The sequence below is a fragment of the Thunnus albacares genome, chromosome 21 (genome assembly GCF_914725855.1).
Source record: "Thunnus albacares chromosome 21, fThuAlb1.1, whole genome shotgun sequence".
In the NCBI taxonomy this organism is placed as follows: Eukaryota; Metazoa; Chordata; class Actinopteri; order Scombriformes; family Scombridae; genus Thunnus; species Thunnus albacares.
The window spans coordinates 13,176,775-13,203,077 of NC_058126.1; the positions used below are offsets into that span (position 1 = coordinate 13,176,775).

Below are 26,303 nucleotides of genomic sequence, written 5' to 3' on the forward strand. Positions count from 1 at the left end.
TTATATTCCACACAAATCTCCAAATGTGCATTATATGTCATTTATTTTATCTTACTTTAAAGATTCTTTCATTTTAAACGTAATTTTGGTTACTTCTTTAGCGAGGTGAACCAAGTTGCCATGGTTACCTGAGAGACGCCTGAACTACAAACAAAGTCAAGTGGGACACGTAGTTCTGAAATGCTTTCTTGGTGCCGTGATTAGCCTAAAAAAACGGGTTCATACACTACATTACCCAGAGTGCTCTGTAATCGTATCGATGGCAGTTATGTGCACAGGTCTTGGCTTTTGCGAGGGACTCTTTGTAGTTATTTCTGAACATATTTTGATGGCATAGAAATAAAATAAGTCGACTATTCTGGTTGATGAACGCTGTTGGTAGAAGATCAGAAGAGGATACTGAAATGCTGGTTGGGATTACACTGTAATAGTGTAAATTATAGTCTGTAACAAACAGATGATGACACTCTCAGGTCATGATCCTCACCTGTTCAGGTGGAGGAGGCTCAGCAGGAGTAAAACATCTGCAGACAAGGTAAGTTTAGTCTTTGGATTAAACTGACCACAGCCTCTATAGTGATTGGTTCAGACTTCACTACTGGGAAAAAGGAATTAAACTATGCTGTCTGTTTTAGATTATAAATCTAAGGGGCTCACCTCAACACATTCTCTTATGTTAAACATAAAATATTTTCCCCAGGATTATTAAAATCCCCTAGAGAGGTAAAACATAATGGTTTATGTGCCCTATTGAATTTATGAATACAGGGAAAGCACATCAGTGTTAATACTATCTATAGGCTCATAGCTTGTGTCAGGGGAAGGTTTAGAGATGTCATACAAATGGCCTTTCTCAGACACTCACATGCCTGCAGCCTGAGACAGAGATAGCTGAATCGCTGCTAGAAAGCACTGACTTTTGGATGTCAGGTAAATGAATCTGAAGTAATCTGCTGATTTAAGGCAATGGCTAAGCTTTCCCCTGAAATAATCCGCACACATCAGGAATTGGCTCAGCCCTCAATTTGCACATTGTGCCTTTAGGCTCAAGGTGTCTATAAGCTCATCTGTGTACTTTCAAACGGGCAAAGGTGACCATAGCATGAGCACGAGAGCAGCATTTTCATGAACCCTGTGGTCTCTCGTGCAAACAGAATGAGTTCACACATTAAATTATTTTCTTTCTCTAACAGATGCATTTGAAGAATGGTGATATAGACCAGTGGAGGAAGGTGAGGAGAACTTACTGTATGTGCAGATTTGTGTATATGTTAAGTAGTATCATAAGTAGCCGATTAATCAATTAGTTGATCTAGAGAAAATTTTGATAAGTGATTTGCTACTTTTCTCTTTTTTTTGTATCACTTTCAATTTAATACCTTTGGGTTTTAGAATTTTTATATACAAAACAAGCAATTTGAAGGTGTCACCTTGGACTGATGGGCACTTTTAATATTTTCTGATTCATTTTTACTCCTCTCTTGAAATTCCTTGTCCTCAGCAAGTGGAGAAGGCCTCTGAGTTCGCTGTGTCTGAAGTCTTCTCCCATAAGAAACCTCAGTCAGGAAGCAACAGCCTAGCTGTACCTCTGCAAAGCTCCGACCAGTTAAGAGCTCATGATGACGCCTACGGCGAAGGTAGCAGCACATAAAAAGTGTCTCTAGAGACATGTAACCTTCATAATAGAGAGTCTGTGCAGCGGCAGGCTGAACATTGATATTTGGGTTGTTGCATCTTGCAGCTCAGGCTCTTTTAAGCGATTGGCTGGGCAGTAAGTTGCGTCTGGAGCTGGAGATGGAGGAGGAGGAGGAGGATGACCTGATGTGCTCCGCTGAGAGGAGAAGCCCTGCTGCACTGGCTACTGCACAGCCTGCTGCCTTGAACTTTGATGGTACTGAGCAACAATAAAACCTGTGTTTCCGACCTGAGGATAATTTTTAATTAAGCAAGACTTGTTCAAATGCAATACTTCTGGCCATAATGGGAATTGGGAGGTTTACGTTTAATATGATGTACAGTATATTAGGACTGCTGGATTAAAGCTAGTATGTGTAGTTAAATACTGTGTTTGAATGACTAGTGCAGAACATCTTTAAATAGTTCACTCCAAGTGAAGATCCAGTCATCACGTCACCTTGACACCAAACTCAGAAATACCAACACTCAGTGAGTTTAGACCCTGTCAGTCAATCTCCCTTCTTCCAAACCAGTTAATGTTAACAGAGACATGTTTGAATTTTAATTTTTCAAATTAACTACTTTTTTAAGGTTAAATTAATATATAGTTATACAATGTTTTTTTATAAAGGTATCATTATATATTATTGGTTTGGCCAAAAATTTAAACAAAATGAAACATGAATCACTACCAGCTATTAACTATTGTCATAAACTTCTGGTAATACTACGAGTTAAAGACCATACCAGTGGTTTTGCATGTTTTAACTACAAATCATGTCACCTATACTTTACATTGCTGCTGACCTTTTTTAACAAAGATTATAAGTCTTTATACTGATTTACTACTTTTCAGTTACTCGTTGGCTTGAATTATTTTGACTGCAGTATGAAAATCAACTTACTTTAAACATGCTTTGATTTTGAATTTATCATAGTGAGCATGTCATTAACTTTTTTTTTTTTTTTATCAAATTAAAGTTATCATAGTGTAGTAATACAGTTGTGATGTCAGACTTTGTTGAAAACCGTTCAAGAATCCAGACTTGACCATCAAAGTGCAAGGTTTTGAATGCAAGGAGCTACAAACTGAATCTTTATCTTTCCCACAATGTGCTGACTTTTCATCTTCTGGGTTTCATATTCTAACAACAAAACTCATGAGTGTGAAGCTTTTCAGCAATTTTCCCCCAAATGTGGGATGTTTGTGCTTCCAAGAGTTTTCTAAACAATCCATAACTCCATTACAAAACAGCTGAAAATATATAGTACATGCAAAGTCAGCAAGTGTTGCATCTCCACACATTGATTTTCACACCATGGTGAACTGAACTGAAACTAGTGGCCACCTGAAGGGAAGGAAATCAATCTAAAAGTATTGTATGCTTTGCAAAACAGTCTGCAGTAATTTAAAATACAGATGATTTGCAGTTAATGGGATAAAACAAATAAAGCCACTGATATGGTCCTTTAAACACTCCTTCAGTTGTGATACAATATTTCTCTTTCACATTCACTTATGCACATAGATCTTTACACCCAACTGGCTGAGGAAGAAGAGCACAGTGCTGTTAGCAGCATCCTACAAGACCTGATGGAGCAGGAGGTGTTGGACTCTGGGATGATGGAGGAACTGGCGCTGGATGTTGGACAAACAAGGAAGAAGTTCAGAGACCCAATCATCACCATGGAAGCACGACACCAGCAGGTATGTTCCCAAATGTTCCTTAAATTCCTCAAGTTTCATAAGACATATGAATGCTGTGGCTTTGGAAACTGTCACTGTGAACAGCCCTGAGTGAATCAACTGGAACATTGGGCACCCAAGTAGCGTTCTCAATTACACTAATTGCTGCTGATTGCCACTGAAGGTGCGAGAGAACAGGGCTCGGCGGGATGCTGAGAGGCAAAGGCAGCAGAGAGAGATGGAGGCTCAGCGGGGTGCCAGAGAGGAGGCAAAGAGGAGGGAGCGAGTGGAGGAGACGAGGAAGAAGCAGGAGGCACGTAGGCAAGAGGAGATGTTGCAGCAGGAGATGGTGAGACTGCGACGGCAGATGGAGGAGCGCAGAGGCCTGGAACAGCTGGTTCGACAGAGGTATGTTTTCCACTAGGGGTGCGCCGGAATACAAATACATTATTTGGCACAGCACAAATAGTGGTATTTTTACAAATATTTGTGTCATACAAATATTTTAAAAATTATTTGTTTTTGGGAAGAAATAAAAACCCATGTCAAAAACCAGTGCACAGGTCAGTTACATTGCTATCTCAGCTCCACTGTCACATCCACCTGCTACATGACTCACATTTCCTAATTTGCACATCACTCTCAGAGTTGGGGGTGTTCCCCGGAGATAAAGCTGAGCTGCTGACACATGTGAAGTGCTCCCAAGGGACTCTCCATAACCTGTTGTTCCCCTTCTTCCCCCAAAGAAGGGGAACAACAGGTTAACTTCCACAAAGTTAGGTTGTAAAAAATAGGCAATAAATGAAAAGTTCAAAGCAAGAATCGCCTTGAAGTTCTTCCCTACACATTACACGGTGTGTTGTCTCTGTGTTATGGGTGTATAAATAGGTAGAAGTCTGTCTGCAATGAGGTGATGAGTTAAGTTTTAGCTCACTTGTCAGAGCAGTCGTCTATGATGTGGGAGACTCCAGTTCGAGACCTAGTGTGGGGACCTCCTTCGTAAGGTAGTTTATTTAAGAACACTTATTGTAACACTTTAATTTTCTAAAATGAAAAGCGTAATAAAAACAACAGGATTTTAAGCCTCTTTCCACTTTTATTCGAATACAAATACGAATAATTTTGCTGCCTCAACAGATATAGACACAAACACAAATACTGGGCTCTCTGCTCATCCCTAGTTTCCACAACAACCACTGACCTCTGCTGAAGTGGTTACAACAATCTCCTATATCTGAAATTACCCTCAATCTCTGATATGATTGCATTGTACATGCCTGCTTCACCTTCCTATAGTGGAATCCACTATAGGAAGGTGAAGCAGGCAAGGGTCAGGGAGCTGTGAATCAACAGCACAAGTATGCCTGTGATGAGCTAGCTTCCTGACCCAAACTATTGTCAAAGTGTCCCTGTGGAGAGTACATAAGCCCTTGGCGAGCATGATGAGGCTGCTGTTGTGTAACCCTCTCTATGTGTGTACTCACCAAGGCCTTTGCTGCAACTGGAAACTGAGCCGAGGTTACTTTTATCGTCAACATCATTGTGAAAAGCAGTCGACAGGAATCAAAGTGCCACCTTTAGATATCTTACTTTCTGAAAATGTTGCGACTAAGAATAGTATTAATGATATACTTTCTGTTCAGATGTAACTTAATTGAGTGGGAAATTATATAAAGCACTTCAAAACGAAGAATAGAAAGAAACCTGGAGAACTGATTGGACAAGTGGAGTAAGGACTTGAGTACATTGTCTGGAAAGTAAATGTTTTGTGATGACTCAAAGTAATTGTATATTATGCATCATGTGTCAGGAAAAGATTCACACATTCAATTTATGTATTAAGTGTAAAATGAAAAGAGTCTGAGTCTTTGCTCTTTGGGATTGTTGGAAAGGTAGTAAAATATGAATTGAACCTTGTGTTTTTCAGTTTTGGCCATCATTAAGGTATCCTTATGGATGGATTATTTTTTAATCATCTGGTCATAAAAAGTTTCTTCTTAAATTCTGGAAATCTAATTAGGCACCAAAAATACAAGACTGGAGGTCATTAATGTTATATTAAATGAAATTAATGTAATTAATTAATGAAATTAACATTTCATTTATTTGCAGTGTGATTGTATGGTATTGAGTTGTACTCTCAATTTTCATTTATGCCAAATTAAAGTATGGCTACTAACTGCATGTTTGTCCCACAGGGAAAGGGAGAGACTGGAAGGGCAGCGGACAGCGAAGAGCCTCCAGTCAGCTCCTCCACTTTCCACAAAACAGCAGCAGCGGCGGCAGCAGCACGACACAGAGCGACTATACAAAGAACAGAACATTCAAACCATGGTTCACATGCGCAACCTCAAGGTTGGTACCTGTACTATGTGTGTGAGTGTATGAGTAAGTTGTACAGTATATGTGCCTATGTTCATTCTTATAATTGTACATATGAGTCACAATAACTCCCAGGCCTGCATATTTTCATGCCTTTGTGCTCATGTTTTAGTGTCTGCAAAGGCATTTCTCTGGATGGTATTCAGTGGTGTTGAACCAAAGGCTACGTATGGGAAAAGCCAAGGCCCTTTATGACTGGAAGAGGCTGCTGACAGCCTGGCGGGCGTGGCGAGCGGTGGTGTGGGCAGAACAAAAGCAGCGAGAGGTGATGAGAACAGAAGAGGAGCTACGAGCTGAAAACAGGCAAGAAAAAAAGAAAAAGTACTATGAAGAGTCCTGTTAACTTTTTAACCTGGTAGAAATTCTGCTTTTTACTTCAAGTGACAAAATGCAAATCACAGGTACCTACCTATATTTGAGTGATACTACTAATTATTAAAGTATGATGAGAGACAAACAAAACATTTGTTAAAGCCATAATTGAAGTTTAAAAATACAATCACCTCCTCTAGACAATGCAAACTGGCTGTGGAAAGTGACCGAAAGCGGTTGCTGCGTTGGTGTCTAAATGAGTGGCAGCTATGGTGTCGCACGGAGAAGGAACAACGAGAGCTTTTGGCCCAGCAGCAGGAAACCCGACGCAAGATGGCCGCCTTGATTAATGCTGCATCAACAGGCAAACTCAAGGCCACAGAAACCCCAGCTCATCAGTCAATAATGGCCCCACCTGAGGCATCTAACCAACCAAAGAATGCAGACAAGGTGAGAGGTGCACTTACAAATTCTCATATCGTCAGCAACAATGCACAGGGATAAATGCAAATGCTCTCTTTTTAATGTTTGCCACTAAAAACAAAACTTCAACTCATGAAGAGTGACTCAAATATTACACACCGAGTGAAATCATGACTTAAACATCAGCGTTGTCCTTGGCAGGTGATGCCAAAGGCCTAATTACTGAGGCAATAAATAAGTTTAGGGACTAAACTGAGTAAGAGTTTTGTTTCCTGACTCCTCTCTTCTCTTTGCACCTCCTCTCTTTGCACCTTTGACCTGAACCTTTCACAGCACATCAACCAGGGAGAAAAAATGTTTTTCCCGCTGAAATATTCATAACTCTGGAGAGTAAGAGAGCAGGAAACATTTACAGTGTAAATGTAGAGGACAGGAACGCATAAAGCAGATGGAAAGAATTCTAGAGGTGTAGGAGGTGTAAGATAGTGAAACACAGTTCAAAGACAGAAGAAATGGAGCAGGAGAAGAAGTTGGAGTTGGAGTGGTCGGTATGGAGGTCATATGCTCTATCAGGCCTCTGCTGCTTATTTATCAGGATTCCTGAGGCTGAATAAAGTTTCAGTGGAGACTAAATGCCCTGCGATACTGATAGGAGCTTGATACTGCATCTGTGTTATCCCCTAAGCTGTCTATAAACCTGGACCTTGGGGCTGGTTTAACTTTGCCATATCTTATTCTCTGCTCTGTTTTATACTCTGCAGGAAGATCATCACAGGTCAGGCACTTTAACCCCTGATGCCTCTGCAGCACATCATGATAAAACCCCAGTGGGTGCTGTGGCTCAGCCCACTCAGCCATGGCAGGTGAGCCGGCGCCACGTGGCACCGAATGCTGCTGAGCTCCATGAGGCACGGCAGAGAGGCGAGGGCAGCGGCTTTACCCACTCAAAAAGTGCAGTGTCACTGGGCAGCAGGTTTGAAAATAGACACGCCGTCCAGCAGCAGATCATCACACAACAGAGGAAACTGCTCAAGGAGCAGCAAGAGCAAATTGCTCAGCTGAGGGAGAAGCAGAGTCTGATCAGCTTGGGGCTGGAAGCACAGAAATCCGCAGCATTGACTGAGCTTTCTGTTCCGGGGGCTTCAAGGCCAAAGAGCCAAAACTTTGACCCTACAGAGCGGAGGTAGGCTCACTGCATGTCAAGGAGAGTGACGTCCATTGTGGGTGTATCATACTCGTATCAACATGTTAAAAGTGACAGATTTTTGCATCAGTCACCTCTTTGTGAAAGAAATTTTCAAGGTTTCACTTTCACATAAGGCACACTTTATTAAGTTGTAAGTGGCTTGATTAGTTAATAAATAATTTAATAAATAATTGGTGTTTGTAAGCCATTAAGAGCAATTTTTTGAGTTCGTGAAAAATCTCTTTGGCTGGTGAGTCATTCATTACTACTATACTATAAGTAGTAGTTATACCACTTACTATAACTACTCTTGCATTTCTCAGTTTCTAATAAACATGATCAGTCATATTGACTTTATGTTTATTAGCTTAAATGTTAAAGTCATTCATTAAGGATAATAAACCATCAAGTCTGCAGTTAGGCATGTTCATTAAGCTATTGATAAAGGATGAGTGAGTTTCTTACTCATCAGTGAAATGTTAATGAGTCATCAGAGACTATAAATATTAATAAGTCCTTAATTAAGAGTTTGTACAATACTTAATTAAAAAGTCTGCAGTTGTAAAGGGGAATAGTTAATACATGGGTTGTACAGCGCTTATCCACTTAATGCTATTGGAGGATAGACACCAACCAGAAAGATTGTTCACAACCCGAAGATTATTCTCAATAATGGTCTACAAGTGATTTATAAGGCATCAGTAAATTATTTATTAACTGTTAATAAAGCCCCAAGTTACAACTTATTAACTCTTTATGAAGAGTGACTCATTAGGAAGTGGTTCTATTTTCAGCAAGAAGAGTAATGGCTGAACAAGTTGGCAAGTCATTGTCTGTGGACACCTCAGTGGCTTAACAGTTTGTTTTGTTTTGTTTTTAGAAATAATACCCTTTTAAAATAATGTATTGAAAATCTAGCATGGTACAGACACTGCTTGTTTTCATGAGGCTCACGGAGGTGAATTGGAGTAAAAGCTATTATCCGTTAATAGCTTTTCTTATTAAATGCAAATCACACAGGAGTAAATACAAAGGAACTGATCAGCCACAGAATGATTTAAAAGCTTAAATGCCTTTTCCAAGAAACTTTTGAATTTATACAACTTTTTAGAGTTGTCAAAAATAAGTCAAACCTTCAACATAGTTCTAAAATGTTTTTATCAGTAAAAGCAAAAAGTTCAGCACAACATTGAAATTCGTTTATAGATTTATGGACAGTTTGATGCCAGCTTGAGCTCTTCTTGAGCTGATACCTGTCTGAATAAAATTTGCCAGGCAGGCGAGGATCAAGAAGATGCGAATGTGCAGACAGAGTTTTGACGTGCCTTTGTTTCTCCACGTCTGGCTGTGATTGTTTCTCTTGCAGGGCACTGAGAGTTACTGGAGAACCTGACAGTCTGCACGCACCTCCGAGGAAAGCTGTCACACGCCTGACGTACCCCCATCCAATCATCACAGGTCAGTCCGTGAGTCCCCATACATATACATATACAAACTCATATATGGATATAAACACACACAGCAGGTACATGTTCTTGCAAACATGTGCTGTACCTTCTTTTGTCAAGAAAATTGCATGACCCTGTCACATGCATGTAGACATAACTTTCAAAGATATAAAAGCACATAGGTCTATAGCCCCTGCGACAGTCATGGTTACCTTAACTTTCAGTGACATTGTCATGATATGAAGGGACATACAGTACATAAACATCCACGTATCCACTCCTGAAACTCTTGTTGTACCTCTGTAGCATATCTTGTGTTCAGCTCTCTCCTCTCCATCTCTGTCTCTCTGAAGCAATGGAGGTCCGCGCACATCAGCGAGCGGAGCGAAAGAGGGAAATCGAGGAACTCAAGAGAAAGAAGGAGGAGGAAAAACTGGTGAGATGTTCCACAAGTTCCCACTGTGTAAGCGAAACCATGTTAAAAAAAGACAAACTTCATTATTAAAATAAAAAACCCTTTCTCAGGCTGAGATGAAAGCCGCTGAGGAGCAGAGGCAGAGAGAGGAGGAGGAGGAGAAACGCAAAGTAGCAGCAAAGAGGAGGGAGGAGAAAAGGCAGGAAAGAGAGGTAAGATGTGTTTTATATGGAGGTTCAAAGAGACGCTGAAAAACATGAGTCGGAATACAGAAAGCAGTCTTCTCCCACGAGTAAGACCGAGCGACATGTAGCAGGACTGTACTCTTGTGACACATTGCAGAATATTAAAATGATATCACGTTCTCTGTGTGGGTGTGCAGAGGGAAGAGGAGAAACAGAGGCAACTGAAAAGGCAGCAGGAGCTCCTGAAACTGGCCCGTCAACACTACCACAGATCCTTGTTGCTACGGCGAGGCCTGGCACCGTGGAAACGCCTCATTCAGCTCAGGCAAGCCAACACACAGGTACATCACCTGTTCAACCACCTGTCCCAAATTCATCCTGCCTTCAGTCCTCTCTATCATTCAGAACGCAGGAGATGTTCTTGATTCTGGCCTTTGAAGAGTGCACTAAAAATCTTATTTGAGCAGATAATTGTGCACTTCAGGCGTTCCATTATCACAGATTTACTTGGAAGAGAATTACAATACACTAAAAAGGAAGAATTTTGACCTCCAAGGGTAAATATGGCACACAAAAAAGATATTCATGGATTTGAATAACAAAAACGTTGCCTGGTTAGACTTGCTTGAACATTAAAAAGAGCACATACTGCATGCGCATCTGCTATCTGGCTGGAAGGCAGTCAAACAAAGGCAATGTGTGCACAGACTGTAGTCTATCAAAGGCTTTTTATAATTCAAATCTTGAAAAGTGGCTAGATGTTTTTTTATGACACGTGGCCCATGGGTGGAAACAACACCCCCCCAATCTTCTCAGACTAAAAAGCTTGTCTAGTCGTTGCTCTGCCGTGTCTAAGGAAGATTATAAACACTAATCTGTACAAAATTTTAGCAATACAAAGAGGATTACACATGCTTTTTTCATTTTGTCTTAACTACTGTGATGCAGTTGCCTCAACCAACGAGGTAGAACAGCACAGACATTTTCATAACACTCGTAAACCAATAATAGGTGTAATTTAAATCACTTCTTAAAGCTTATTTTTCCTTTTTTGCTTTGGCTGTCAATGATTTATGTACTTTTATCTATTATCTCTGTTGCTGAGATAATTCTATTATAATAATAGATAATAGATAATCTAGTACCATCTTTGGCCATTGTTCCATTTAGTTAATATCCATCTATTGGTATTGTATTTTCCCTGCTTATAAAGTGCTTTGCAACTTCAAAAGTGCTATTTAAAGTTGATTATTATTATTATAAAGTACCACTTACCACACACTGTGTATCCACAGGCAACCCACTCTAACACATTTAATAAACTGATAATTGTGAGCAATGAGCAAACTGCTCTGGTAAAAATACTCCCTTGGCAGCAAAATCGAACAAACCCCAGGCAAAGCTGCAAAACACACATTTACAGTACCCACCAACCATCATATACTCTTAATATGTACTTACACAAAACTTACATACACTCACACACTCAAAAAAAATCAGAGGGAAAACATCCAAACAAAAGCGTGTGACACAGTATCATTGTTCCATCTTCAAAATGTTCCTGCCTTTGATCCGCATCACAAATGAACACAGAAGATGTTGTACATACACTTGTTTCACAGCCAGATACAAAAAGCTCTTTGTTAGATGTCGGAGTGCTTCATCATTTCATACCACTCCATTGTTTCTACCTGGCCCGTATGATTGAATTTTGGATGCATTCATCAGCGTGCATCGGCGCTTTTCTTTTCAAACCCTGCCAGCTGGCTGAGAGACATCACAATCTCTTCCTCCTGAGGCGGTGCACACTAGGCTGGAAGCAATCAGCAAGAGAGTCCCTGTGTGAGAAAGAGGTTTCTGCTGACCAACTGCACCAGCACTTTTTGCTTCGGAGGAGCTTAAGCTGTTGGAAAAGAGTGTGTATACACCCGCGCACACACACACACACACACACACAGTTACTCAATCAAGATTGCAATCCATCCTCTGACAGTGAGCTACAGCAACACCTTCCTAATCTCCTCTCCTACCTGCACTCAATTTCTGGTTGAAGCGAGTACCATCTTCATCACTTAAAATACTGAGAAACTTGAAACTGTTGTATTGCTATGAATATCAAGTCATTAAACTGAGACAAAATGATGATTATACTTCTATTAGATGGCTCATTAGGTTTAATTAGAACTAACAGCATTTTCCAGCTTAGAAAAGATGAATATGTACGTTTTCAAAGCAGGATAAATCTGTGTTTTACTACAAGCCAGTGATACACTTTTATACTCCTTGTCTGCATCAGCTGAAGGACTGGCGGATGATTCAGGAGGAGCGAGCCGAGCGTTTCTATCGCACTCGCACTCTAAGGAGGTTTCTGCTGGCACTGCTGGACTACGTGACCCAGGAGAGGCTGGTGGAGTGGGACTGTCAGGAGCTGGCTCAGGAGCACAATAACAGGTCTGCTACCCGTGACTTTCCCATATGTTCACTGCATGGACGCTGCATTGTGTCCCACTACCCTCCATTAACATTATTAACTAACAATATAACATCTTGTGAGACTTAAATTGCCAGTTGAAATGTAATGAAGAAACCACAACACCTTGAATTCTTATAAGTGTTAATTTTCACTGTGTAGACATTTTGAGGCCTATTCTATAGACTTTCAAGATATTCAGACACCATGAACAAACTTGATTTGTGAGTAAAATGTTTAATAAGTACTGCAGAATGTGATAAAGGTTAAACACTGGAACATTCACTTTGAGTATAAGCAGAAGCTGAACATAAACTGTATCACTATGAAATGTGAGCATGATTTGGCAGGTTTTTTTGGGGCAGTACATTGTGATATAAAATGAAAGAGAACATCATCTTCTTTGGCAGACTGCCTCATATCTGCTGTTAGCGATAAACGTCTCCTCAGATTATGATTAATGGAGTCAGTCAGGTATTTGGCTACTCACGTTGAAACTTCAATGTGACAAAACTATTTTGCATGGTGCAGTGTTTTTAAACTTATTGTCTATAGCTGCAATAATACACTTTCTATCTACCTCATGTCTTTACTTTTGTGAGTAAAGATGATATATGGATCTAACAAGAGTCTACAGCCACACTATAGACTCAGTGAATAACATTCTTCCGAAATGCTAACATGCTGATGTTTGGTAGTTATGTTTACCATATTCACCATCTTGAAGGATAGAATTTTTAAGCCTGTCATTAAACAATAGCCAGGTGCCCATATGTTCACTTAAACTTAAAAGTTTTTCCTGCTGTAATCATTCCTGCTGTTCATACTGGCATTACAGTAAAAGATTCCCTCCTTATGTGCTGTCAGTGCAAGTGATAGGGGACAAAATCCACAATCCTCCATCTGTGCAAACATATGTTTCTAAGTTTTTCTGATGATAATATGAGGCTTCAGCTGTCCAAACAAGTCAAATCAAGTGGATATCTTCCAAAGTTACAGCCTTTTTGTCACTCTCCATGCACTGCTCAACAGGGAAACACTATAAAGACTTTGGAAGTTATCAACTTGATTTGAATAATTATGATGGCTGAAGCCTCATAAGCTTCAGATAAACTTTTGAATATATTGTTGCACCAAACGAGGACTTGATGTGTCCAAATGTGGATTTTGTCCCCCATCACTTACATTGAAAGCACATTCGGGAAGGAGTATGAACAGGAGGGATGATTATGGCAAGGAAAACCTGTTTAAATGTTCATATGAGAACTTGACAGGTGCAGGTATTTGGTCATAAACCAAAGTGTTGGACAAATTTCAATTTGTCCAACACTTTGTCCACTTTAACATACGCTAGATGAAAAGTCATGAGAAACCATCAAAGTTATTACATTCATCCTGAAGGGTACATGAATGTCAAGACATTTCACTCAAAACCACAAATATTGGTGCTGGATAAAATGTAATAAGAGCAGCAAAGTCATTACAATTCATCTGAGGGGGACATTAATGTTTATACCACACATCATGACCATCTCATCGCTGTCAAGACAAAAACAGCAAATGTCAACCTCATGGTAGTGCTAGAGGAAAAGTCAGAGGATCACCAAAGTGGAAGTAGGATTCATCCTCCATGAATGACCATAAATGTCTGCACAAAATTTCATAGCAATCCATCCAATAGTATTCAAGATATTTCGTTCTGGACCAAAGTGGTGAATTGATTGACAGAGGGACATTACCATCCCTTGGGCCATGCCACTGGTGTGGCCAAAAAAAAAATGTGTTTGGTGACTCATTGTTAAACTTTCCTCATTTGCATTGTAATTGTTTTTCAATGTTTGTTTTGCTGCTAAATATTTATTTTAATCCAACAATTACATCTTGCCTCAATTATGCTAAATAACACTAATACTGCGTTTCCCACTGTGGACTAAATTTGATTGCTGCAGCACTGTTCCAACTTCATGATTTCACTGTCATTGCCACAAAATGTGAATGTTTATAATCTTCAGCTTCTCTGGTGAGGCAACTAAATGGCCGCAGCCTGCAGGTGAATTCCAACCAGCTGCCCAACTGCTATAGTCCACGAGCTCCCAGTAACATCGTGTGAAAACTCATTAGGTGTTGATAACCCAGAGGTCTCAATAATTCAGTTTCTTATTGCTTGCATGCTCTGTTCCCGTCTGTCCCTCCATCTGCCTCTACACTTCAGACGGGTGTTGCAGAGATGTTTCCTGGCCTGGAGGCAGCTTCCATATCTGCAGCGCAAAGAAAGAGAGAGGGAGGAGCGGCGGGAGAAGCTGGGACGGAAAGTGTCTGAGGTTCTGCCTGATTTCTGCTCCTATCCACTGTAGAGCCTCTGGGACAAACAGTCACTGTAGGAGACAATGTGCATACCGACACAGAGGACACACAAACATCTCGATAACTGCAAAGAGGACAAGTGCGCACACACACACACACAGCAAATGAATACACATGTACATTTCTCACATTAATTTAATAAAAAGAAATTCAAGTTCATTTCATACAAACACTCACTGGACCTGTACAATTTTTAGGATACAAAAAAAAAGCTTTCAATCCATTTGACAACCAATAAAAGCGGCTATAGTGGAAGGCAGTGAAGAGTAGACTCTAAATTCTCTAGCTGACATTAATTTGTATTGATTTATCTCTTTTTTATATATATATATATATATATATATATATATATATATATATCCACAGCTGTTTAATGCAGAAGTCAGTTTGAACCAGATTAAAAGTCACAACTCATATATTCATACCTATCAAATCATTCATTATGTTTTATGTTATGTAATACTTGTGCTGCCATGTTTCATTTATCTGTGACAAATATCTTGTAGTGGTAAAGTTCCCTCCTTTGTTTGTGGAGGAGGTGTAGTGAGTCCTTGAAATGACGTCTAGCCCGTGTTGGTCAGGACCGACCGGTTTCCGAGGCGACATCTTGTTGCTGCTGCTGTGCTCAGAGATAACGTCCCTACAAGGATCAACAGTGACCTTATTGTTGTTCAGGGTTCACTCATTCTCACATTTGTCTTTTTTCCTGACTCCCAGCAAGGCACTAAAATGTAGAGGAGACATAAAGACAATGTTCAAGTCCAACGAAGACAACCAGTGTGAAAAAAAGTGATATTTGTTTGGCGGAGAGACGGTTGAGAAGTTGAATGAGGCAGCAGTGGAGGGAGACTGAAAGGTCAATGTGAGTGGATAAAGCTGCATAGACGAGATGCCAGTTGTCAGTGACATGAAAGGCAGTGAGTGTATCTTATTAGGGTTTGTAGTTGTTATTGCTATGTGTCAAAGACAGGTGGCCGCTCCATAGCTGCAGTAACATGTGTTAAAAGTCCTGGCAGTTCTCAGGTTTGCTGCCAGGAGACGGCAGGCGACGTGAAATCAAAGTGGAAGGAGCCATGCTGCCACCCAGTGGACATGAACAAAACAGCAGCCACAAGCCCCAAACTCATCCCCCCCCCCATCAGGCTACGTCTCTTACACCAAGTCTGTTGGGGCGGGAGAGGGTTGATTAATTTTGTCCGTCATGTTCATGAACTCTGCCCAGTTGGCACGGAAACCTCGAGAGTAGACGCCGGTGTCCACGATGAGTCCCCAGTAGGCGCTGCGAGCGGTTTTTTCTCGCAGGGCGATGCGTGCTTCGCGCTCGGTCACGTTGTAGCTGACGTTGATGACTTGCACCACCAGCAGGTGTAGGAGCCCACCAGTCACGATGCTGCTGTACCACGCACAGGTGAAGCACAGGGCAGTGCTGGAACACAGACAAAAGATGGTAAATCCTGCTGTAGTTTCACAATAGATCACAGTCCAGACAGTGTCTGCAAGGTTATTACTGTTCATATATAACCAAAAAAATATCTAATTTGGTCTCATTGTGTCTTTTTTGGCATTGCACAAATGAAAATCTGACAACATTACACTACATGATCAGCACTTGTTTTAACCACTTAATTCATCAGCATGGTATCTAAAGAAAAAGGGACAATAAAATGTGATAAAGAGAAGCTTTCATCTCATAGAATATACATTTCTTTTTTTCAAAATGAGTTTTGAAACAGAACATTATTTTTTACATATTTAGGACATAGTTTCTGTTTTCAGTGTGTGACACCTAAACAGCACTAGCAGGTCAGTCAAATTTGTGACAGGAAGTGCCAGAGTAGATCATTTACTACTAACTTCACATCCACTCTCATCACTGCGATCAAAAATACTGTCTCCAACAGCTTGACAGGCAAGACTCCAAGGTTCTCTGTGAAACTGGTTCAACACTACAGTCAAAGAAGCCTGCTGTCCAATATGCAAGAACCTCAATTAGTCTTCACTTTATGGGTAATTCTGGGAAAAATGTCAACATGCCCCACTGTGCCTCAGTTAGTTTCCTTGGGTTTGTTACAAGAATTTCTGCTTCTGACTGCTGCTATCTGCCATTTCCTGCTAACATGGGTTCCATTTTAACTGTGGATGTACATATATGTATATGCTGAATTATTCAATTTAGACTTTTAATAGAATTATTCAGTTTGTATTTGTGCTGTTAAGCAGATGCTTAGATGTTTATTACAGATATTCTTTACAAATTAACACATTTCTTCCTGAAGTACTGTGCAAGTGAAAAACCACGGCCATTTATGCTTTGCATCTTTACACAATGGAAGGAAACTTGCTTATAGAGCCTGACCAATGAAGGATTTTTGAGGCAGATACTGATGTTAATACTTAAAAGAAAAAACTCTGATGATCAACCAATATTCATTTTTTTTAAAATTAACTCATATCATAACACTTTTAATAATGATCCCTCCTTAAATTTGTTTTTTTAAAGGCACCAAAAATGTATTTTCTCTTTCTCAGCTTCTTTTTATGAGAACACACTATTCTGTTTTTTCCACATTAAAAATTTCTGTCTCTCTTTGTTTTTGTCTGTGCTCTTCTCACTGGTTTGAAGTGGACGGGATTCATTACAAAACATTTTTTGCATAATTTCAATCAGAATCTAATTGGTTGGTTGTTTGGTTGCTGTCAATCAAATCTGATCAAACCACAAATAAACAGCTACATTTTTGACTGTTAAACTCTTAATTATTAATGTTTTACTTTGATTGTTGATGATTTAGTCATGAATATTTAATGTTATAGAGAAATACAAAAGAATTGTGACCAAGACATGTACTGAGTCTGACATTTTACAGTGGAAAAATAAACGTGTAAGTGCTCTCTGGTGGACAAACTCTGTAATGATGACACTGTTTTTTAATTACTGCAAATGTACAGTGTTTTTGGAATTTCTGTGCTGCAATTTCTTGTTAAGTATTTGCATTCAGACTTAATATACATTTCTGTAGCCTTATTTTTGGAAAAAAACAATTCTGTGGTTATTTGAAAGTGGTTATTTACCTTCTAGACCCAACAAATCCAGCCTGGGGATAGTTGGAATGAAGGGCTAAAAGCAACCCACAGACACAACAATGTTCAACAAGTCTAATTTTCCTTTAATTAATCTACTGATTGTTATTTTCATATGGTAAATAGTAACTTAAATTGAATATTTGGTTTGTTTGTCTCTACGAAATGCATGTCTGTATTCTCAGTACCTGTACTGGTTGTAGACCCCCGGGCAGTAGAGCAGGGCTGTGAGGAGGTTCTGTCTCGGACACACACTCTGCAGCACCAGGCTGATTCCATACAGGGACGTCAACAGGAAGAGGACGAGCGTAAGCAGGAAGCTGCGGTGATTGGCCTGCCCCACGCAGCTGTTTATCCTGCCCCGGGCAACAACGGAGGGGACGCACAAACACACAAGTACACACACAGGCAGACAAAACATCATACTGAGACCCCAGGGTTACACTACACACACACACACACATGCAGGAACATACATATAAGTGTAGGAGTGGATGGCAGCAGGGAAAGGTTCACTTGTAGCTTATATGAGTGTGTGATGTTGACTTGAACATACAAATATGTGTCAATCAACTGAACTGAACAGGACAAACATCTCATTATGAATCCTGAAAAGAAAGACAATCACTTAAGGGCAATGTTCTGAATATTCAAAAGATGTTTGCAGTTTTATTAAATAGAGTTTGTGTAGAAAAAACAGGCGAGGTTGAGATGAGGTGAGAGCACAGAAGGAAAAACTGATGACAGGCCAGAGTGAGAGGCATTTTAATGGAACCCACCAGACACAGTGGTGGTCGAGACGCAGCACGCAGACACCACAGATCCGACAATGTCCCGCCCTCGGGGGCCGCACCACCCTGCACACCGAACACCAGTTCTTTCGGCTACTCTCCTTCTGCTCCGCAATCGCCTGCTCCGACGATCCTGCCCGGTTGGCCACTGTCATCATCGCATCTTGCCTCCCCGCATTTATGGCGGGATCTCTGTCTGCCAGAGGGCTGTAATAAGTCACCGTGCTGTGGACGGCCTCTTGGTTTGGCCGCACGATGCCAGGTTCTCTCTTGGTGTGGACGAGGGCCACCAGTGTGAGGATGACCCCTAATGTTACCACTGTCAGCTGGACCAGTCCAACATCCCCGCGGGGATGCACCTCTGTGATGAACAGGTAGTACATGTAGGCCAGGGAGAAGAGGGCCAGGCTGAGGAAAAACAGTGTGCGTCCCTTCTTGCGGTGGGTGAAATAGTAGTACCACAGCACTAGGCCCGGCAGAGCTGTCAGAACCACCACACCGAGCAGGAAGTGTAACGCAGCAAGGTGCAGCAGGACGGGGAGGATTACAAGAGGAGGGATGACAGACAGGTCCACTTTCCGGGCTCCACCCCACAGCCAGGGCACACGGATCCGGTCTGTGAAAACTTCAGCCACCTGGGACAAGGATTCAGGTTTCTGAGGCTCCCTCTTAAAAAACCTGAGAGAGCAAAGACACAGTGAAATATTTTCACTTCAATAGTTTCCTCATTACCTGGAAAAGGTCACCCTATGATGCAAACCTGCACTTCTTCTAAAGAACCCGTATAAATCTGTTTAGATATGACATAGCAGGAAGGGCACAGGTGTAGTTAATAACATAATTAACGACCGCATTTCATTTCATCACTAGAATGAGTTACTGGGACACTTAATGAAACTGAGCAATCATTAATTAACGTCATTCGTTGCACATGTGGGGCATAATGGGCCTGTTATAGCAAGATTATTTAGTGTGAGGAACATAGTCAAGGTGAGACATTTTTCATTAAATATATTTGACCCTATTTGAACATGACTCCTATAATATCACAGAGCTGATTGTAGGGATGCAGCAATTATTCCACTGGAGATCTGTTGATTATGTTCTCAATTAATCAGTTAACTGCTTCTTATATGAAATGTTACACATAATGACAAATGCCTGTCACAAATCACAACAGCTACAAGTTTTATCTTGAGTTTTTTAACTTAAAAACAGAATGGTGTATTTTCGAAACCTTACCAGCAAATATGTTGTGTTTTACTGGATTATCGACTGATGAATTAATCTACTTCTTGTTTCAAATCTAGTTTGTGCAGGGTCATTTTACAGCTAAACATAAAGATGATAGCGATGAAATTCATGATTCAATGTTAAATTAGTCAACAATTTGTCAGTTATCAGTTAATCTACCATTTATCAAACAAAAATGCCAACATTTTCTGATTCCAGCTACTTACATATGAGGATTTCCTGCTTTTCTCTGTTTTATATCCATGTAAATTGAACATGTTAGGGTTTGGGACTGTTGGTCAAACAAAAAAAGAAATTCGATGCACATATTCAATGTGAATGACCCATATTTCTCCGTCAGTGTTATTATAAAATTCAACATTTCTGCTATCAGTTATATTCATCCAGTCACAGTGGCTGACTCAGTTTTGGTGCCACAGCAATCCCTGACCTCATGTCACCTTACATAAAAAGGATTTTGATGAGCTCTGCGCAGTGATGCGCACAGACATTAAATTTGGGGAAAAGACGAGTGCACTGGTCTGGATCGTTATTCAGTATCAGCAGAGAGTTGAGATACCAGAATCAGTATGAGGAGAGAAAAAACAAGATTGGTGCATCTCTTATTTGAAGACATTACTTTGGGCGATGTGAAAATGAGACGGGCATTTTTTCTACTATTTTCTGACATTTTATAGACTAGCAGATGCAGCTCTGTTGTTAGTCTAATGCCCCTCACCTGTCACAGACATCATCGAGGTCCTCGCAGTCGCAGCAGCAGGCTGCTACATGGCTGCGCTCTCCGTGCCTGTTGACATACTCGCAGCAACACAACGTCTCCTCCTCCTCCAGCACCTTGTTGGCTCGCTTCTTCATGACAGACAGCCTCGCCTATCAGATGATAAAAAGAGTTTTTTAGGAACGTCATTAAGCACACTCATGTAAGCGTTTGGTCAAGAAAAGTGACAGATGAGAGACAGAAACTGAGAGACAATAACAGAAAATTTCTCTAAAAGCTCACTGTGCTGAAATGACCTTTGCGTTCAGCAGCTTACCGGCTGTTCGCATGTGTTTTAGATAGTGGAGCGGTTCCAAACAGATTTCCACCACGCAACGACACAAAGCAGACCCTGCTCATTTGACCCTACCCAGTCCACCTCCTACCCTCACATCTGTCACGCATCTGTCATCTTTAATAATTTACAGCAAGTGGACGTGTCCACCACTGGAGCCTGCTGGCTTGCAAAGACTACACAGATGGAATTGGGCTGAGGTGAGGCAGCAATTATATAACAATCACAGGTCTTCAGTATCTCCTCAATCACAGAAAGCAAGACTGGCGATTCCCCAGTGAACCACTCAGTGAGATTAATCCTTTAGGTCAGTTAAACCTCCCTCTGGGGGGGATCTGGTTCTCTCGAGGGGGCCTGAGCGAGCCCCTGATTAGCAATAGATAAAAGGATGGAAGCCTGTGTTTTTATAAGTCCACCAGCGATCAAACTAACAACGTTCAGAAAGGTCACCAACATCTAACTGTAGAGTCCTTCCAGTCAGCCATGAAGCAAAGTCTGCAAAGGCTGAAAGAGAAGAGACTGTCTGGGCTACATGTACTGATTAATGTCTGTGTGTGTGTGTGTGTGTGTGTGCGTGCGTGCGTGAGTGTCGTAGCACCAAATAGCACATCTGCTCCCTGACCAAAAAAACAACTAATACTACTGTGGGGACTCGTAGCGTGACTGTGGAGCTCAGCAGTTTTATGCCCTGTTGTAACGCTCAGACAGTTTCTGTGGTGTACGGTGCTCTTTAACTAGAAATTGTTGCAGGATATTGAAAAACATTGTATTGTATCCTTGCAAAATATGCACCAGGATTACTGTAGTTCCTCTTCATGAACGATGGGAAGGGGGTGAAAAGGTAATAATAATTATTGGAGACCCATAGGTGGGGAGGACTTTGTCTGAATTGCTGCCCACATATCCACATTTAAATGGTCTGATTTTGTGCTTAATCATGACTATTTCTGCCAGTTGGAAAAACAGCTGAGCAAAATAGGTATTTGTAGGTTGAATTAAAGCCAGAGCCAGAGAAATGACAAGAAGAAAACAAACAAAGATGGCAATAAGCCATTACAGAAATAGCTCTTTTAAAGGAATAGTTAAACATTTTGCCTTTTTACTGAGAGTCAGAATTAGGTGAGAAGAGCAATACCACTCTTATATCTGTCCTTTAAATATGCTTAGCTTAGCGTAAAGACAGCTAGCCTTGGTTCTGTCCAAAGTTTAAAAAAAAAAAATCTACCAGCAGCTCTAAAGCTCACTAATTAATGTGTTACATGTCGTTTGTGTAATCAGTACAAAATCCAAAGTGTGATAACAGTAATTTGTGGTGTTATGGGGGGTTATGTGCGGGACTACTTCTTGGGCAGGGGCAGTGACTTCTTGAAACCTTGTTGTCATGATGAGGTTGCTAGGTAACCAGTGAAGTCTCCAGAAAGTCACTGCGCCCGGCCAAGAAATAGTCCTTGTTTCCAGCCTTTATGTACAGATAAGATGACACAGACAGATATGAGAGTGGTTTCAATCGTCTCATCTAAGAAGGCAAAACGCATTTCCAAAAACATCAAACTTAAGGTTGTTTACGGAAACGACAGCTTTTTTATTTCTTTGATCGACATGATAAATGGTAAGTAACTAGTAAATGCTATCACAACTTGTGTGTCGAGTAAAAAGAGGAAGTGAAAATAGGGGATCAGCTGCAAAATTATAAAATTACACCCCTGCTCTTCCTGACAGTTACAGTTTCAATCTGCAAAAACCTCCTTAATCAGTTACACTTAGGCTAATAAATGTATAGAAGATATATAAAAAATGTATTTTGATTGCTTAATTGACACCTTTTCTTAATAAACAACAATAAAGAAGTTACTTCCAGGCATTGAGTAAACAAATGAAATTAACTTGGCTTACAGATTACATCAAAAAGAGATGTAGTTGAGGATAAACACTCAATTTATGCAGCTTGTCATTTCATTTGCAGATTATACTCTATAATTAGAGTAATGTGGGACAATTTCTGCAATTGGCACTTTAGCAATATATTTTGATATGAAGCCAATACATTATATCTGCACCCAATACCATTCTGAAATCCCCATGGTGTTTTCTAATCTTATCAGAAAGGAGAATGCAGATATCACATTAGGAGAAGTAACAGCAAATTTAGAAGTATTCCTATAAAAGTGGTTATTATGAGCCTTTCCTAATGTGGGACAGCTCAGAAATGTGGGACAAGGCTGAAAGTCTATTCATACAATGAATGTATAGTATTAATAATCCTTAACTTTAAATTACTTAGGCTACAAGTCATGGTTATATCTCTAGAAGTCTGTATTCTATTTTTAGTTATTCTGTTTATTGGTCTATTTAGCTATTGTATGTAATATAGCCTTTAGTTATACTTGTTTCTTTTATGTACCTCATTGTTATTGTATTTAGATTTATGTCAAGTGGCTGCTGCAACACTTTAATCTCTTCTATCTATCAAATTAAAGGAAAAACCAACATAAAGTGTCTTAGCAAGGTGTTGGACCACCACGTGTTGCCAGAACAGCTTCAATGCGTCTTGGCTTTTACAAGTCTCTGAATTCTTCTGGAGGGATGAACACCATTCTTCCAAAAGATATTCCCCGATTTGGTGTTTTGATGATGGTGGTGGAAAGTGCTGTCTAACACATCGGTCTAGAATCTCCCATAGGTGCTCAGTTGGGTTGAGATCTGGTGACTGTGAAGGCCATAGCATATGATTCACATAATTTTCATACTCATCAAACCATTCAGTGACCCCTCGTACCCTGTATTTGTATTGATTTGCAGTGACCCTTCCCTCTGAGGGGACAAATGGATCCAAACCATGCCAGCAAAATGCCCCCCAAAGCATAACAGAGCCACTGGATCCCCTCACTGTAGGGGTCAAGCATTCAGGCCTTTACCGTTCTCTTGGTGTGCGCCGCACATGCACTCGCCCACTTGTTGAGAATATGGTGGTAATGACTCATATGACCATATCACTTTTGTCCAAATCTCTGTAGACCAGTGCCTATGGTTTTTGCACCACTGAACTCTCAAACATGCTTCATCTTTGTGATGAGGGGTTTATGTACTGCTACCCTACTATAGTATCTCTCTCTATGTAATTGTGAACGGACTGCTCTTGCTGATAGTCTGATCACATCCTGCGTTGGCAATCTCAGTCACCTGAGGAAGAGTTGCTCTTCTGTCTTTCCTTACATAATCACACTAATGCTCAAGCATCACAGTCACCAAATGCGCGCCGTCGACCACAATTTTTTTACTGGTGTCTTTCCCATGAATATTAATGCTGTTCCTATTGAAACACTGGCCAGTTGAAGCTCCAAAATACAAAATTAGTATCAACTGGGCCTGCTCAGCATTTTTATACATGCCACGGACGCATGATGGGATGTTAATTGCTTAATTGCACCTGTGTGGAAGCATCTGAATTTGTTGTTTCTCCGCTCATTTATTCAGATTTTTCCTTTAATTTGTCACCTGTCTGTATCCCTCTAAATCCTTTTGTCACCGACATTTGAAGATTGCCTTGCCCCTATTTTATAGCATCACATGTGTGAAGGAAGTAATTTCAATCACATGGCAGCCCCAGTTTGACAGCAGTCCCATTCATTAGCATTTGATATGAGGAAAGGATAAATGCATCTGAGCTCAACTGTCCCACATTACACTAATTCGCCCTAATTTGACGTATCTCACGCTGAAAATGAAATCTTGCTCTCATGAGTCGCGTTTTTCTGTACTTGCTGCTCATTTTTTTGTTTGACACTTGAGGCTGTTCGGCTCATAACAACCAGTTAATCCCAGACAGTTAATCCATATTTTCACCTATCGTACCTGTCAACAAACCGCACTGCGTCAAACAAGACTACAATGTTGAGCCAAAGACAAACAACTAATAATAACAATAATTAGACACAGCGCGAACATACCTGAACACTGTGCCGCTTACATGCCGACGCTTTCGAGTAAATATCGACTGGTTTGACAACGGAAGTCTGTCTCCTGGTAACTGTTGTCGTATCCGGTGAGGAAGAAGAGTAACGGCGGCTGGAGACCAACCAGACCGGCTTGAAGTGTTCGAGTGTGGGTAGGGAGCCTCACACGCACCGGGGGGATTTGGTTCGGGGTTTGGTGTTTGAGGAAGACGTCCTGTAGCTCCTCTGCCGCCAAACTGTAGCAGACAGTTTCCCTCCTGACGTCAAATGAGGCAGACTTTCCCCGCCCAGGACTCATTTACACCTACAGGACAGACATATACCACACATACTGAGCTCACTGACAACACGAATAGAAGGAAACTGAGTTTTGGCACTTCAGGGCTGAAATTGTTTCTGATAAATAAAAAAATATATATGAAAAATGTTAGAATACACAGATATTACAATAATCCAAGTCCCTGTTGTGACATTACAATACAGTATACCAATGATGGAAGAAGTACTCCCATCCTTTACTTAAGTATACTCCACTACAAGTAAAAGTCCTGCATGAAGTAAAAGTACATAAGTATTGCAGTAAAAGCAGTGGTTTGGTCCCTCTGACTGATATATTATTATATATGACATCATCAGTGTGTAAACAGCATGTTACTGTTGTAGCTGCTGGAGGTGCAGCTGGTTTGATCTACTTTATATACAGTTAACTAGTTTAGTCCAGTGGTTCCCAACCTAGGGGTCGGGCCCCTCCAAAAGGTCACCAGATAAATCTGAGGGGTTGTGAGATGATTAATGGCAGAGGAAAGAAGAAAAAACAAAGTTTTGATACATAAATCTGTTTTCAGTTTTTGGACTTTTTCTCTAATCTTTGATTTTGGTGAAACATTGGATCATTTGAACATTTATTAAAATTTAACCATGTGAGAAGTTTAGGTTTAGTTTAAAAGTTTAGTTTAGAAAACGCACCATATGTAATTTCCATACATGCTACATTTATGTGTTGTGTGTAGATGCAAACATTTATGATACTTTTGTGTAGCATGTATAAAAAAGGCAAAATCACCATGTCTATCTCCATTATGTAGACATGTAGGTTATATGTATATGTGTTATACATACATATGTGTCTTCAATATATGTCCATATATGTTCATATATTATTTTTCTGTGTGGATATAATCTCAATATAAACTAACCTTATTGCTCATACACTATAATTCCCACTATCATACATCAAAAAGATACTTTACAGGAAATATAATATTTCCTCCAGGAATAAATGGGGACCTGTGTTATCAATAATTCAAACTAGTCTCAGTAGTGTTGTATTTCACCTGTGACAAAGGAACAAAGACACATTTGGCTTTACTCCCATTTAGTCTTCCACTTCTGCATCATCTATTACGCAACTAAAATGCTGAGTAGTGTAAACTGTTTAAAGTTTACACTCTAAAGGTTTAAAGTCCTGCTGTGTTTAGTCAAGTCAGACTCTTAAAAAGGAGAAATATTATTGTTTCTCTTTGTTCTCAGGCAGTTCAGTTTAAAGTATTGTGCTTCCATAAGCTTTGAAACAACCAGAACTTTATATCAAATGTGGAGTTGCAAGCCGATTTTCACCAGCAG

The 26,303-nt window shown here is 40.3% G+C and overlaps 2 protein-coding genes across 4 annotated transcripts; one reads left to right on the top strand and one right to left on the bottom strand.

The window, feature by feature from the left end:
- The first annotated feature begins 28 nt into the window (after nucleotides 1-28).
- Nucleotides 29-14,767, top strand: ccdc191 (coiled-coil domain containing 191). The gene is made up of 17 exons (XM_044339636.1): nucleotides 29-535; nucleotides 1,194-1,232; nucleotides 1,502-1,637; nucleotides 1,742-1,891; nucleotides 3,207-3,385; nucleotides 3,549-3,772; nucleotides 5,563-5,719; nucleotides 5,859-6,049; nucleotides 6,259-6,508; nucleotides 7,243-7,664; nucleotides 9,034-9,125; nucleotides 9,469-9,551; nucleotides 9,641-9,742; nucleotides 9,913-10,056; nucleotides 11,479-11,631; nucleotides 12,012-12,166; nucleotides 14,398-14,767. The coding sequence occupies exons 1-17, from the start codon at nucleotides 458-460 to the stop codon at nucleotides 14,537-14,539; spliced, it is 2,697 nt and encodes an 898-aa protein (XP_044195571.1). The 5' UTR covers nucleotides 29-457; the 3' UTR covers nucleotides 14,540-14,767.
- A 129-nt stretch (nucleotides 14,768-14,896) lies between these two features.
- Nucleotides 14,897-24,960, bottom strand: zdhhc23b (zinc finger DHHC-type palmitoyltransferase 23b). Of its 3 annotated transcripts, none has more exons than XM_044339667.1 (6): nucleotides 24,675-24,960; nucleotides 20,394-20,545; nucleotides 18,410-19,099; nucleotides 17,819-18,074; nucleotides 15,706-15,975; nucleotides 14,897-15,273 (listed from the first exon to the last, which is right to left on the bottom strand). In XM_044339667.1, exons 2-5 carry the CDS (start codon nucleotides 20,528-20,530, stop codon nucleotides 15,736-15,738), a joined length of 1,323 nt encoding a protein of 440 aa, XP_044195602.1. In that variant the 5' UTR covers nucleotides 20,531-20,545; nucleotides 24,675-24,960; the 3' UTR covers nucleotides 14,897-15,273; nucleotides 15,706-15,735. The 3 variants fall into 3 exon arrangements, with proteins under 3 accessions (XP_044195602.1, XP_044195603.1, XP_044195601.1); XM_044339668.1 differs by having other exon boundaries at nucleotides 17,819-17,986; nucleotides 24,675-24,959; XM_044339666.1 differs by having other exon boundaries at nucleotides 14,897-15,975.
- Nucleotides 24,961-26,303: the final 1,343 nt, after the last annotated feature.